The sequence below is a fragment of the Delphinus delphis genome, chromosome 17 (genome assembly GCF_949987515.2).
Source record: "Delphinus delphis chromosome 17, mDelDel1.2, whole genome shotgun sequence".
Classification (NCBI taxonomy): Eukaryota; Metazoa; Chordata; class Mammalia; order Artiodactyla; family Delphinidae; genus Delphinus; species Delphinus delphis.
The window spans coordinates 34,206,856-34,220,991 of NC_082699.1; the positions used below are offsets into that span (position 1 = coordinate 34,206,856).

The 14,136-nt window shown below is 34.6% G+C and overlaps 1 protein-coding gene and 1 long non-coding RNA gene across 6 annotated transcripts in view; one reads left to right on the forward strand and one right to left on the reverse strand.

The window, feature by feature from the left end:
• The window catches only part of RIPK2 (receptor interacting serine/threonine kinase 2), a 30,681-nt gene that overhangs the window by 975 nt on the left and 15,570 nt on the right, over window positions 1–14,136 (forward strand). Inside the window, exons 2-4 of one of the 5 annotated variants that reach the window (XM_059994865.1) lie at window positions 2,805–2,928; window positions 4,079–4,232; window positions 6,850–7,005. In XM_059994865.1, coding sequence (XP_059850848.1) covers window positions 2,834–2,928; window positions 4,079–4,232; window positions 6,850–7,005 — 405 coding nt within the window. In that variant the 5' untranslated portion in view covers window positions 2,805–2,833. Of the gene's footprint in view, window positions 1–418; window positions 4,233–4,633; window positions 5,382–6,849; window positions 7,006–14,136 lie in introns of those variants that run through there. The other 4 variants (XM_059994864.1, XM_059994866.1, XM_059994863.1 and 1 more) reach the window with 4 other exon arrangements.
• Window positions 8,723–14,136, reverse strand: part of LOC132413116 (uncharacterized) — a 105,271-nt gene continuing 99,857 nt past the window's right edge. The window contains exon 3 of the long non-coding RNA XR_009516614.1: window positions 8,723–10,673. This is a non-coding gene — a long non-coding RNA (uncharacterized lncRNA). The remainder of the gene's footprint in view (window positions 10,674–14,136) is intronic.

The window sequence follows — 14,136 nt, forward strand, 5'->3', positions numbered from 1 at the left end:
GCCTGTCTCTAGAGGAAACTTGTATTATTTTTGCTAACAATAAACTGAAATCAGAAAGCTGTTAAATGACCAAAACTTTTGAATGTCTCTCCCATCCTGGAACAAGTTTAGTGCAATGTCCAGATTTCAAGGGAAGGCTAGATTAGTTCCTGTTTCCAGAAAAACCTTTCAACCATATATATTAATCAGTGAGTCTAGTCACTAGTCTTGTGTATTTTCCTTCCAATACGAATTTAACTAGGCCCTGCATTCAATTCTTAGTGAGTTAACATCCATGATTGCAACATTCTCCTCTCCTCCCCCTATATCTAAAGTGAAAATACATCATGCTAGATGCCTGATTAGCTAGAGGCTGTCAGTATCCAACAGCAGATAAATTCCTCAGCTTCAGCCCTGCTAATGGTATTGACTTTCATCTGCCTGTGGCTTTTACTTGCTCTCTTGCTATCAGGCTTGGATGGGCTAGATCTCACAGTAAGTTTGAGACACCTCTAGAAATTGTTCCTGCTTTTTGTGTACCATAATCCTGATTTAGTGATATACGGGGTATATTTACCCAGGGTCTTGAATTCTGTGGAGCAATTACTGGGAAATTATGTGTATGTAGTCAACTTTGAAAGGTGGTGGTTGATTAGAGAGGGTAGATGTATTTTAGAATCAACTATTAAAATATGTGGAAATCTAGCACTGATGGACTCCTTAGGTATTTTAAAGGAGATTGATCCTCCCATTTTGGATGCTGCTTCTCAAGATTTTAATTTATCTAAGTTTTGTGCCATTTGGGGCCAAGAAATGAAGGGAGTTCCCTTTCGTGCTCATTAACAATTTCATCTTCTAAAATTCTTCACTAAATCGGGTAGGAAATTAATTCTGCCATCAAAGAAGCCATAAGGAACAGTGCAACACTCTGGCATTACTGCATCACATTTTTCTTCCACTTGTTACCTAAAATGTTAACATTAGCAGTATTTATGTAGTCTGAGCATAGGACTGGGCTATGCAGTTGACTCACAGGGTGTCTTATGTCTTCACTTATAAAGTGGGAATAACAGATACATGTACTTCTTGGGCTCTGGTGTGGATAATGTTTGCATTGTTCTTTGAGATCACAAAAGAAACATAAGTTTATGTGCTGTAACATGTTCTTATTTTAGTGATTGGTAAATTATTCTCTGTAACCTGACTTCTGCCCAACGAGTGGACCTTCCCCAACAATCTCCCAACTCCTTATGCGTAGATGAGTCTGACAGCTTGTTCAAATACCTTGTGTAAGCAGTGTAACTGTTTTGTAACTGAAATTTGTTATGGGTAATTTTGGTAATATGTCTATAAAAGCTGTTTTACATTTTATTTTTTTAATATAAAAACATATTTTTAAACTATTTTGGCTTTTTCTGTTTTCCCACTCATTCTTCCTGAAATCTGACTTCAAGAATTTTCCTTCTCTGATTAAGCAGTGAGTGGAAAAAACAAAGGCTTTAGAGTCCCACAATTGCAATTCAAATCTGACTCTAAATCTGCCACTTATTGTTGGCATGACCAGTAGAAATTATTAATTTATGTGAGCCTTCGTGCTCTCATATATAAAGTAGGGATAATGAAACCAACTGTAGTAAAGTGGCCAACACATCATAGGATCACAAGAGAAGGAAGAATGCATCATACTCTTAATGGGAGGAGGAATTAGTATATTAAGTATCACTAAGATATCCCCTAGCATGCCCTCTCTATAATTCTTTCTCAGAGTATCCAGGAACCTTCCCGGCAAAGGTGCTACTCAATAACTGTCTTGTTGACCTACATTTCATGAGGCAAATACAGACCTGTTTCAGCTTAGGAAATATAAATTTAATTAAAGCAGGTCTCACAAACTGGTATAATTGGTTGCCTCACAGTTGGGATATTAAGTGGCTGAAGAGCAGGGAGAAGAAGAGAAACTCTTTATGCATTCTTGTAATTCTTGAATTTTGAAACATGTAAGTATATTACCTCTTCAAAACATAGATGACTAAGATTTTTTTGCTTTATTTTGCTTATTGTTTGTTTTTAAGGAGCCTTCATAGTCTGGTCTGGAATGTCTGTTGCTTTTCTTATTTCAGCAGCCATTCATCAAGAGCTTGGGTGGTTTAAACACCAACTAATCATCATTGTTTACCTAATAAGCTTCTCCTAGAGACAGTTCTCTTTCTATTACTGCTGCTACCAATACCAAATCATCCATGGAAAAAATTGGTGACAAATCCAGTTCCCTTCATATATATGTACACACACACGTACACACACATACATATACACACACATATACACATATATATATATGTATATACCTCCCTTAGTCAATCAGGTCAATCAGTCAGCCACCAGAGCCTGGGTATTCTATTCAGCTAGTGTTTTTCTTTCTATTTACACTGCAACCTTTATAGTTTCAGACTCTCATTGCTTTACATCTTAACTAGTATTATAATCTTCTAATACCTGGCTTTCAAACTCTACCTCCTTCTGCTGATCCTACACCTTGCTGCCAAATTAATCATCCTAAAAGTTTGTTCCACTCCTGTCACTCCTGTGCTCAATAACCTGTAGTCTCAACTCAGTGACTACCAAATCAAGTGTAAATGCTCTCACCTGGCTTTAAGGCTCTGCGATGAGGCCCTACCCTACCCTATTCACCTTCACTCCCTTTACACACGCTGTTACACATCCTGATTCATATTAAACAATTTGTCATTTTCCAGATATAGCCTGTACTTTAACTTCCTTGAGTTCATTTGATACACATCTATTAGACAAATTCTGTGTGCCAGGTACTGTTCCAGATCCTGGGGAGACACAGATGAAAAAGAAAGGCAAAATCTCTCCCATCTTGGAGAGGGACCACATATCTTGGATGCCCTTTTTCCAGTGGTTGAAATTCTATCCATCCTTAAGGTACTGTTGACATCTCTCTCTAAAGGCTGTAGCAACTCCCTAGCCCAGATTTACTAGTTCTCTGAGCTCCCTATATTTATTTATTTATTTGCTTGCTTATTTACTTGTTTTTGATGGCGCTTATCATATTCTGCCTTATATTTTAAGTATTTGGTTTTCTTTTTTTATTTGCTTTTCTTATTTTTTAACTTTATTGAGGAATAATTGACAAATATAATCGTATATATTTAAAGTGCAAAACATGATTATTTGCTATACATATACATCATCATGGAATAATTACCAATATCAATATAATTAACACATCGAAAGACATACAAATGACCAATAGGTATATGAAAAGGTGCTCAACATCACTAATCATTGGAGAAGTGTAAATCAAGACCACAGTGAGTACTTATTTTTCTTAAAAAGATTTCTGGACAGTTTGAGGTCACAGACTATGTGTTTTGTTTTTTGGTGTTTTTAAACTTACTAGTCTCCATAATGCTGAGCACAGTTCTTTATTCATAATAAATGTTCAATATTTATTTGTTTTATGAATGAAAAATCAAATGAACCTGGGATCCAGAGTTAGCCCAGGGATCCATTCTAAGCATTTACCTGTTCTCAGTGTCCTTTTCCTGTGTTCCAGTATATAATTTCTAAGCATTATTGACCCTTATGCAACTATTATCATCTAGTCATTAAAATCTACAACACTTAAGTGTTTTAATATTCAGGATATTTAGAAAATTTTTACATGGTATGCAACCATAAAATTTAATATAATAGTCTAATCAAATGTGATCATTTTAATACAACATAAACTTAATGTAATTAGTTCAAGCACCTATCATTCTAATATAGACTTTATAAACTTAAACATGGTATTCTTTCCCTTTCCTGAGAAGAGCACAATAATAATCTGTATGTAGCACTTTTTTCTGTCAGTGGCTTATACAGGTATTTTGGTCTCTAAACAGACCTATGGAATATATAGGGTAGATATTATCCCAACTTTAAACACGAAGAAACTAAGAGAAGCTGCATAATTTACATGAGGTCAAAAGCTAATGAATGAAAAAATCCAGGATTAATTAATATTTATGGGCTTGATAATTGTGTATTTTTCCTTACTTTGAAATAATTATACATTTTCTTTCTTTAGTGAAAGAAATGATGTCTTAAGAGAAGCTGAAATTTTACACAAAGCTAGATTTAGTTACATTCTTCCAATTTTGGGAATTTGCAATGAGCCTGAATTTTTGGGAATAGTTACTGAATACATGCCAAATGGGTCATTAAATGAACTCCTACATAGGGTAAGTATTATACATTTTCAGTCGTTATAATTCTGTTATTCAACCTATATAGTACTTTCGTTTTACAAATGATCAGATTATTTGGGGATATATAGATGAATCAAAATAAGAATAATGAAAAACTTCACCATTTATGGCTTCTTTTGTGTTGTTAAAAATACTGTGGGGCTTCCCCGGTGGCTCAGTGGTTGAGAGTCCGCCTGCAGATGCAGGGGACATGGGTTCGTGCCCCGGTCCGGGAGGATCCCACATGCCGCGGAGCGGCTGAGCCCGTGAGCCATGGCCGCTGAGCCTGCGCGTCCGGAGCCTGTGCTCCGCAACGGGAGAGGCCACAACAGTGAGAGGCCCGGGTACCGCAAAAAAAAAAAAAAAAAAAATACTGTGGAGTCAGACCCTGCATTCTAAGTGACCTAGATTATTTTGCTTAGGTTACTGTTCCTGAGGTTTACATTGAATTCGAATATCCACATGTATATATATGTAAGAGAGGAACAGGAGAGAGAAAAGATAAACTCTGCACACCATACAATTTATTGTTAGTTTAAGCCAGATTTCATTTTATGTTAAAGACAATGTAGGGTTCAAATTAAATGTTAATAATACCAGTTCATAAAGTTCTGAATTAATAGACCAAATAAATCTGAGTATCAAATACATGAGCTTTTCCAATAATAGACAATGGCATGAGCCATGTACCTTTTTCCCAAGGTATCAGTTATCTGGCTTTAATTGTGAAGCCCATCAGTAAACAAATATGGCCCGGTTGTGGGGGGTGTCCTCATTCTCAAAATATGTGTATCCATCTATTGTTGTTTGCTTGCTCTCATATTACTAAGATTATCTCTAGCCTGCAGTTTCTGTCAAGAAATATTTTTAAAGAACTCGGTCTCTTTTGTGAGGGGTGCTTTAGTTAAAACTGAGTAGTAACATAATCTGTAAAATCTAGTCACTGAACACTCCTAAATTCTGATACATCACAGTGTTCTATAAGCAAACAAGAGAGAATGGGTGCCACTGTCACCACTCATGGAGTGACTTCCTCTTTATTTCAGGATACAACACATTCTGTTTGTGACAGGACCATCTGAAACAAGGACAGAGTAAAGTAACTAGTGTCAGTGCATAAGATTTGTGTAACCAACACAGCAAGTAAGATACAAATACTAATTAAACACAGTTTCCTTTTGTTAAATGAGTATAAGCATAAATTCTAATGTTGTCTTCCCATACCCCAGCACCACAGTAGATGCTCTGGTACCCAAATTTGGAGCCTATTAGAAATTCTAGAGCCTCCTACAGGGGGATTGCTGACTCTTGGAAGGAATCATAAAATACATAGTGAGCACTCATCTACCTTCCTCTCCATGATCAAAAGCTTCCATATAGCACTATACTGCAGAGAGGCCTTGTTACTTCTTTAAACTATATAATTTTCAGAAAAAGTTACCTTTTTAAAGATTAAAAGATTCAGTTACTCAAGGGGATGGGAATCTGTGTATACAAGAGGAAGTAATGTTGAACATTTGTGTTTTGTGTTTCTTTTGGTGTCCTGTATTATTAGGTCAGGATTTATCTTGAAGCACGTTCCCCCAACCTCACAAAAGATTGATGAAAAAAATCAAAATACTATGTAAAGACAAGTATTTTGAGCCACTCCCCTGCCAAGTTAGTTAATCAATGAACTATAAGCTGACCCATCTGCAGAAAAAAAATTCTTAAGAACAGTTTTGAGCTCAGTGGAAGCATACTTTTTCATATTATTTAGTAAAATGTACCCAGTGGCATGGTCCCTGTTGATTCATAGTTGGATATTCCCAAATTATCTAATTTTTCTGAGTATGTTCATTCTCCTGGGAAGCTGTATTAACTTTTATGTTCAGAAAACATTTAAGAAAGTTCAGATGACTGTCACTTGTAAGTACCAAGAAATAGAAAACATTACATTTTTAATGTTTCTATGTTATATATACTTAGAAATGAAGATGATTTTTGTCTCCTTCACAAAAGCAAAACTCCCAAATGCTAATTTTTCAAGCTGAAATGCAAGTAAATATATGATTTAAAAATATGAAGTATTAATGCTTAGTAAGTAAATATATTATGGTCATAATTTTAATTGATGCAGTGGTTATCATCATAATCAAGTATGGTTTTATATTAATAGGAAATTTAAAATATAAATTTTGAATAGAAACAAATTGTGTGTGTGTGTGTGTGTACACATTCATGGGCACAAGTTATTTGATAAGAAGCCATAGAATGGGAAGATGGCTATGAGTATAAATATATGTTTGGGTATTATATAGATAAAAAATAATTTAAAACTGTCTCAACTGAAGAAAGACCCCATACCATGTAGTTGCATTACCAGTATAAACTAAAAGGAAATATCAGTACTGTAAAGTCATTATTTTCTCTAAAAATTGAGGAAAGTAAGATACAAGGATGTTAAATAACGTCAAATTGGTAATATAACAAAATGAGTACTTTTTGCCCTGAATTTAGTTATACCAGATATTTAGTTTAATACTATATTTCCTCATGGAATATTTCATTTTCTAAGTGGAAATAAATTTGGCCACTAATTTTAGTTTTGTTTCTTTCCATATATATGAAGAAAAATGAATATCCTGATGTTCCTTGGCCATTAAGATTTCGTATTCTGCATGAAATTGCACTAGGTGTAAATTACCTGCACAATATGAATCCTCCTCTACTTCATCATGACCTGAAGACTCAGAATATCTTATTGGATAATGAATTTCACGTTAAGGTAGTTACTTTTTTTTTTAAAAAAAAAGCTTATCTGCATCCTTGTGTTTAATAGTTTTAAAGACTTTTTAGTTATTTCTTCTATCTTACCAATTTAATATCTCTGCCTTTTCCATAGCCCCTAATTCACTGCCACTTCTTCCTGCTGCAGTGAGTTAGTTATTCCTAGACTACAGACATTGGTAAAATTATGGTTCAAAATACAGTTATTCTGTTCTTAATTTAAATTGTCGATTATACCTTTGTTAACTTTTTATTTTGAAATTATTATAGATTCATAGATGGTTGCAAAGATAATACAAAGGAGTCCCATGTACCCTTCACCCAATTTCTGCCAGTGGTTACATCACATATAATTATAGTACTATTTCAGGACCAGGAATTTGGCATTGGTACAATGCATGTATATAGTTCTGTATCACTTTATCATGTGTAAATTTGTGTAACCACCACAGCAATCAATATATAGCACTACTCTATCACAAGAAAGATATCACTTATGCTACCCCTTTATAGTCATACCTTCTCCCCTCCATCATACCTAACTACTGTCAACCACTAACCTGTCTTCCATCTCCATAATTTTGTCATTTCGAGAATACTATATGAATGGAATCATACAGTGTGTGATATTGTGAGACTGCTTTGTTCACTTAGCATAATGCCTTTGAGATCCATTTAAGTTGTTGCTTGTGTCAACAGTTGGTTTCTTTTTCATTGGTGAATAGTATTCCGTGGTATGGGTGTACAAAAGTTGTTTAACCATTCAGCTGTTGAGAGATATTTTGGTTATTTTTAGTCTTTGGCAATTACAATAAAGCTCCTATGAACAGTCCTGTGCAACTTTTTGAACAAACGTAAGTTTTCATTCCTCCTAGATGAATGCCCAAGAGTGTAACTGCTTGGTCATATGGTAAGCATATGTTTAGCTTTTTAAGAAACTACCTAGCTACTTTCCACAGTGGCTGTACCGTTGTATGTTCCACCGGCAATGTATATAAGACCCAGCTTTTCTGCACCCTCATCAGCATTTGGTATTATCATAGTTTTTTATTCTAGCATTCTAATAGATGTATAGTGATATAGCACCATGGTCTTAATTTTCATTTTCCTATAATGTTGAATATTGTTATTTATTTATTTGCCATCTCTATATCCTTTTCAGTGAAACATCTCTTCATATCTTAAGACCATTTTCTACTTGGATTCTTTGCTTTTATACTATTGGGTTTTAAGAGTTCTATATAATTTTTAGATATAAGTCCTTAATCAGATATGTAGTTTGCAAAAATTTTCTGCCAATCCAAAGTTTGTTCTTTTCATCCTTTTAACAGGGTCTTTCACAGAGCAAAAGTTGTAATCTATTTCTTTTATGATCATGCTTTTGCTGTCATGTCTAAGCACTCTTCACGAAGCCACAGGTATTGCAGATTTACTTCTATGTTATCTTCTAAAAGTTCCATAGATTTATGTTTCACATTTAAATCTGTGATCTGTGATCTGTTTTGAATTAATTTTTTGCATAAAGCTTAAGATTTAGATACCTAAAGGCACCAGAGGAGTAGTGATTTCAGTTACCCTATATGTAACTGATGACAGCAAATAAAAAGCAGTTGCTGAGAAATTAATACTAAATGTAACTCACTTTATTTTTACATAGTATTTTGCTACACTTCAAATAATATACATAATTGAAGATTATTATAAGTATCCAAAAATGTTCAAATAAGTAACAAGGAAGTTGGAACAATAGAAAAATAAATATAAAAAGTGTGAGAAAAGTTAAGTGAAAAAATAAACCTTTATTGAAGGCACTCCCTCTGCCTAGAATAAAATGGAAGGAAAAGGAAGAGAGAAGCAAGCTGCTGCCTCAATACTACTTAAAAAAAAGAGACAAATCTATTACATCAGTTATAGAACCATACAAGTAGAAGTGACTTATTCTAGTCCCCTAATCAGCTGGTCCTCTGAATCCTCACTACAACAATCCCTCATCTCCCAAGGCAGTTACCCTGTGACAAGAGAGTGTTTAAGATCCGTAACTGAATGACTGTGACATTTTCTTATACGATCAACTCCTTCTCTGTTGCTTCCACTCATCGGTCCTAGTGATAAAGTGAGTTCAAAGTCCAATTTTATTTCCACCTGACAGTCCTTCTGAGATTTGAAGTTAGCTATAATCCCCTTACTTCTCACATACACTTTTCCCTTATACACATCTTTAGTTTCTTCAGCCAATTTCCTTATTACATAGGTTTTAATCCCAGGTGCTATCTAGATGCATCTGTGTTTAAATCTCTCTTAAATTTTGATCCTCAAAACTAATCAAAATATCCATATTACCTAACACAAGTTTGTGTGGCCAACACACAACTTGTGTGGCCAACACACTAGTGAGGTCAAACAAACCAAAATGTCAGAGTTTGGAGCAGAGAAAGTTTTATTGCAGGGCCAAGCAAGGAGAAGAGGTAGCTCATGCTGAAAAAACCCTAACTACCCAAAGGGTTTCAGCAAAACATTTTTAAAGGCAAGGTGAGGAAGGGGCACACCTTGGGTATGTGGTCAGCTCTTGCACAAATTCTCTGATTGGTTGATGGTGGTCAATCCTTAGGTGCTAGAAGGTCTGGGGATTACATGCCCATGATCATCAAGTAGTTAATTTCTTCCATTTGTTGGTGGTTTTAGCATCTGAAAAACTCAGGAAATATGCATCAGATACTATTATCTAGGTACTTTAGAGAGGAGCTAAAGCAGTAGATATGTGGGGGGAGGTCTGTCCCAGGAAGGCCTCATAGGGTCCTGGTCAGTTACACCCTTGATGTGGTGTGATAAATGTAGAATCGTCCTTAAATACTTTACTTCGTATTCATAGTTCCTTACTAATTCGTCTTTTGGGGGGCAGTCCTATAACAACATTCAAGTTGGGCTCAGTGTCAACAAAAAACACTGAGAGGTTTTCTTTCTTTCTTTTTTTTTAATGTATTGTTACTTAAGTCATGTCTCCTTGTCATGTACTTCACAGGATATTTTCTGGACATCATCAAAGTTTATCTTGTTAGATTTGGGTGATAACTTCAGCTCTTAAGACCTTTTTGAATGTTTTTCTGTAGTCCAAGGATTTTTAACTTTGTCCTCCAGTTTTGTGTCATCTTCAAATTTAATTAGTTACTTTTTGTATCTTCAAGTCATGATTAACTATTAAGCAGTACAGAGCTCAAATCAGAGCTACACAACATGGTCTGAAAACCTCCTTTTAAGTCAATATCAATCCTTTTATTAATTAGGACTTTCGGAGAATAAGCATTCATTTTGTTTGGAATACTCCTAAAAGAGCTGTTATACAGCCCATATTTCTCCATTTTTTTCCATTAGAATATTACAAAAGTCCTTGCTTGACTGCTTTCCCAGGTGTCCTTGTTACCAAGTCCAAGTTCATACTGCTCACTGCAGGACAGGGCCAGTAAATCAACAGACGAGGTGTTGGGGCAAGGAATAGCAACTTTATTCAGAAAGCCGGTAGACCAAGAAGATGGTGGACTAGTGTCCCAAAGAACCACCTTACCCAAGCTAGAATTCAGACTAAAAGGGGAGAGGGTGTGGTTGGTTGTTGCAAATTTCTTGGAATCCTTTGTTCTTGCAGCAATCCATGTAGGTCAGATCTTGATGTTCCTGTAAACGTCCAACAAGACAAATGTAATTGTCTGTTCTGTAACTTTTTATCTCTGTATGAATAGAAAAGTGTTATACCCTTAAAGGTCAGAGCCTTGAGAATGGGCTGTCTTGTATATTTCAGGCTATAGGCAACATTCTTAAGTTGCAGCAAAAGCAATAGAATACGAAGGTTAAAGTAAAAGAAACAGATCCAATATGGAGTCAGATTTATTCTTCCATGTTACATACTCATGACTGACTCCCTTTCCTTTTCTTCCTCATTATCACAGTGGCTTTCCCTGACAACCCACCTAGTTCCTCTGTGTCCTCATACCTTGATTAATGCTTCTCCATAGTATTTTTCACCATCTTACAAAATATTTTTTATTAATATGTTTATTGACCATCTTCCCAATTGTAATATAATAAGCTTCACGAAGACTAAAATGTAGTCTGTTTTATTCACTGCCGCCTGCTAAGCATATGCGGTATAGAAGCATTCAATAAGTAGTTGTTGAATGAACAAATGAAGAATTCCAGATCTTCTATATATACCCAATAGGCCGGATAATTTAATAGTCAAGGATATTATTAAAGTACCTCAGAATGTTTTATAATATACAAACTGTTTTAACGTTTACTCTTTGACAGTAGTACTACTGACAAAAAAGGAAATGAGGTCTGTCTTTCCTTTATTAAGTATTTGAGGAGCAACGGTGTTGTGCTAGACATCCCAAGTACTTGGGATATGTCACATGAGGTCTGAAATTGATCACTGGGCTAATATAATTTTTCATTAGTTCTTTCTGGCTCTTTTATCAATTACTCATAAAGTAACCCTTTCATTACATTTTTAAACCTGGGATTAAGGATAGTCTCTGCCAATATATAGATTTGCAAAATCAATATTATTTTCCCTTTTTAAAAATCAGAATGACATTTGCTTTTCTCGTATCCTGTAATACCTCTCCATCACCATGGAGGTATTTGCGAGTATTCTAACTAAACCTGAAATATATGTAAAATGACCTGAGATTTGTACTTTATAAACTTTTCAACCTCCTTGGACTTTATTTTCTTCATCTCAGTCCAGAAACCATTCTTGATACAGAAAACAGAAGCAAAGTAATAGGTGATGATGATCCCTACTTTCTCTTTTTCATTGATCAGTAGGGTACCCATGGTCTTTCTTTGAAATAAATAGAATTTAAAATAGTTTGGCTTTGTGTGTTTTTTTTAACTTTTATTAGCTTTAGCACATACAAAACTGTGACCTTTCTAATACTATTCTTATAAATTATGATACTCTTTTATATGCATCCTGTGTGTCTCTACTTTTTATTTTATAAATGTCCCTTAAAAGTCAAAGTTTATCAGTGACTCATGAAAAAGTAAGTTACCTGATCTACCTATCTTCTTGGAAGGGCCTTTAAATGAAGTGCAAAAAATCTTTTAAAACACTTAATGAAATTAAATGGAAACACACCTTGCTACAGTTGTTTGAAGTAAATTTTTTGAAGTAAATTTTTTGAAGTAAAATACTGGAATGCTAACCAGAAACATAGTATCTAAAAGAAAAACATATACTACCAATTAAGATCAACCAGGACTTTTCTACTTTAAAAAGAATACATTCAATTTGTTTATCTGCTGGTCAGTATCAATTAGTGCACCTTAAATACAAATGAACCTGTGGTAGGCTTATTTGAAATAAATGTTTATATGTACCATGTTTGATTTCTCAACTATTCTGTCCATCATGTGTGGAACTTCTAAGAATACTTAAAGTTATTCCTCATAGCTTCTTACTGATAACTTTATAAATTTACAGACATGGAGAGTATTATATAAATGAAAATAGCTATTCTGGTAGGGTAATAAGATTATGGATGATTTTTATGAATAGTGTGTTTTAATTTCCTCTAGTTTTTTAATCTTTTTTTAAATTGAAGTATAGTTGATTTACAATATTATGTTAGTTTCAGGTGTACAGCAAAGTGATTCAGTTTTATATATTTTTCAGATTATTTTCCTTTATAGGTTATTTTGAGATACTAAATATAGTTTCCTGTGCTAATACAGTAAATTCTTGTTGCTTTTATCATCTTTTTTAGCTAAAAAGAACCTTTACCTTTGAAATGCATGTTAAGATCTTGTATAGAATAGAAAAATTCCTATTCTCTGTCTTCATTGCTGAATGATACCAGGACCCTCAAGAAATCATGGAACTTGTATTCCTCTCATCATATTCTTCACTTTTTTTTCTTCTCTGGAAGATCCAGATTTAATGAATCGTGTCTTTGGTATATGGTGTTTGTAATAGAGAAGGGGGACAAATATGGTTCCATGTGAAAGCCAAACTAAATTACCTGATAAAGGGAATTCTGATTAAGTTTTCTACGTGAGATTTAAAAACATAGATGAAGACCTTAGGTGAAGTAAAAGGAGCACATAAGGAAGCAAGCTCAGAATACATTTTCTCCAGCACTGTATTCAAACCAGTATTTAGCCCAGTAGTTTGCAATTTGTGGGTCAGATATAAGATGGACCACATCCCAGTTTGTTTTTTTTTTTTTTAACATTTTTCACTGTGGCAGAGAAGTAAACTTTGCTTCTCATAGTAATGCTTATTATCCTAGCAGATGTGCAGCTGGAGGACTGTTTTTGCTTTTAGAGGATGAGTGGGAGGAATAAGAGTTTGTAGTGGCAAGTAGAAGTAAGTAGGATATACGGTTCCCCAGAGTCTTAATACCACCTCAAAGTGTATTAAAGGCCCTGAAACTATGTACTGTGCTTATTAGTATTGTATGAATGAGAGCAATCTTTAGAGGCTTATTCCCATGTACAAAACATTAATAATACTAACACACAGGGGTCATTTACTACGTGTCAGATACTGTTCTGAGTGCTTCACTTAGAATAACTAGTTTAATATCCTCAGTACAACCCTGTGTTATGTTATTATCCCCAGTTTAAAGATGGGTAATCTGAGGCACAGAGAAATTAGAAAACTTGTCCAAGGTTGTACAGCTAATTAAGGGGTAGAAGTGGAATGTAAATCTAAGTAATCAAGGCTCTAGAACCCATGTTCCAGAACACATATTATATTGCCTTTAGAAATCAATCCAGCTTATCTTCATGTAGTGGCACCATGTTTCCTCTTGGTCTTTTCTAATTATTTTTCTTAGACTTACCCTTTTATTATGATACTGTATGGAAGATTCATATAGGCTACCCCCTCCCTTTTTGGAGTGGGGCCATAATTTTTTTTAATCTCAAATTGATCTAAACACTAAATAACTTATTTCTTCTCTTAAAGCTAGTGAACATTTTAAGAGTTAAATGATTGAACCACAAATGGTGTGCTGGATAGAGCTCATTCCACTCTGTTGACTCCTAAATTGTGCCGTGTGAAGGTCTAAGTGATTTAAATTAAATGTCTTCAGAGTTTTCCTATACTCTTTTGTTCACTAAATATTGT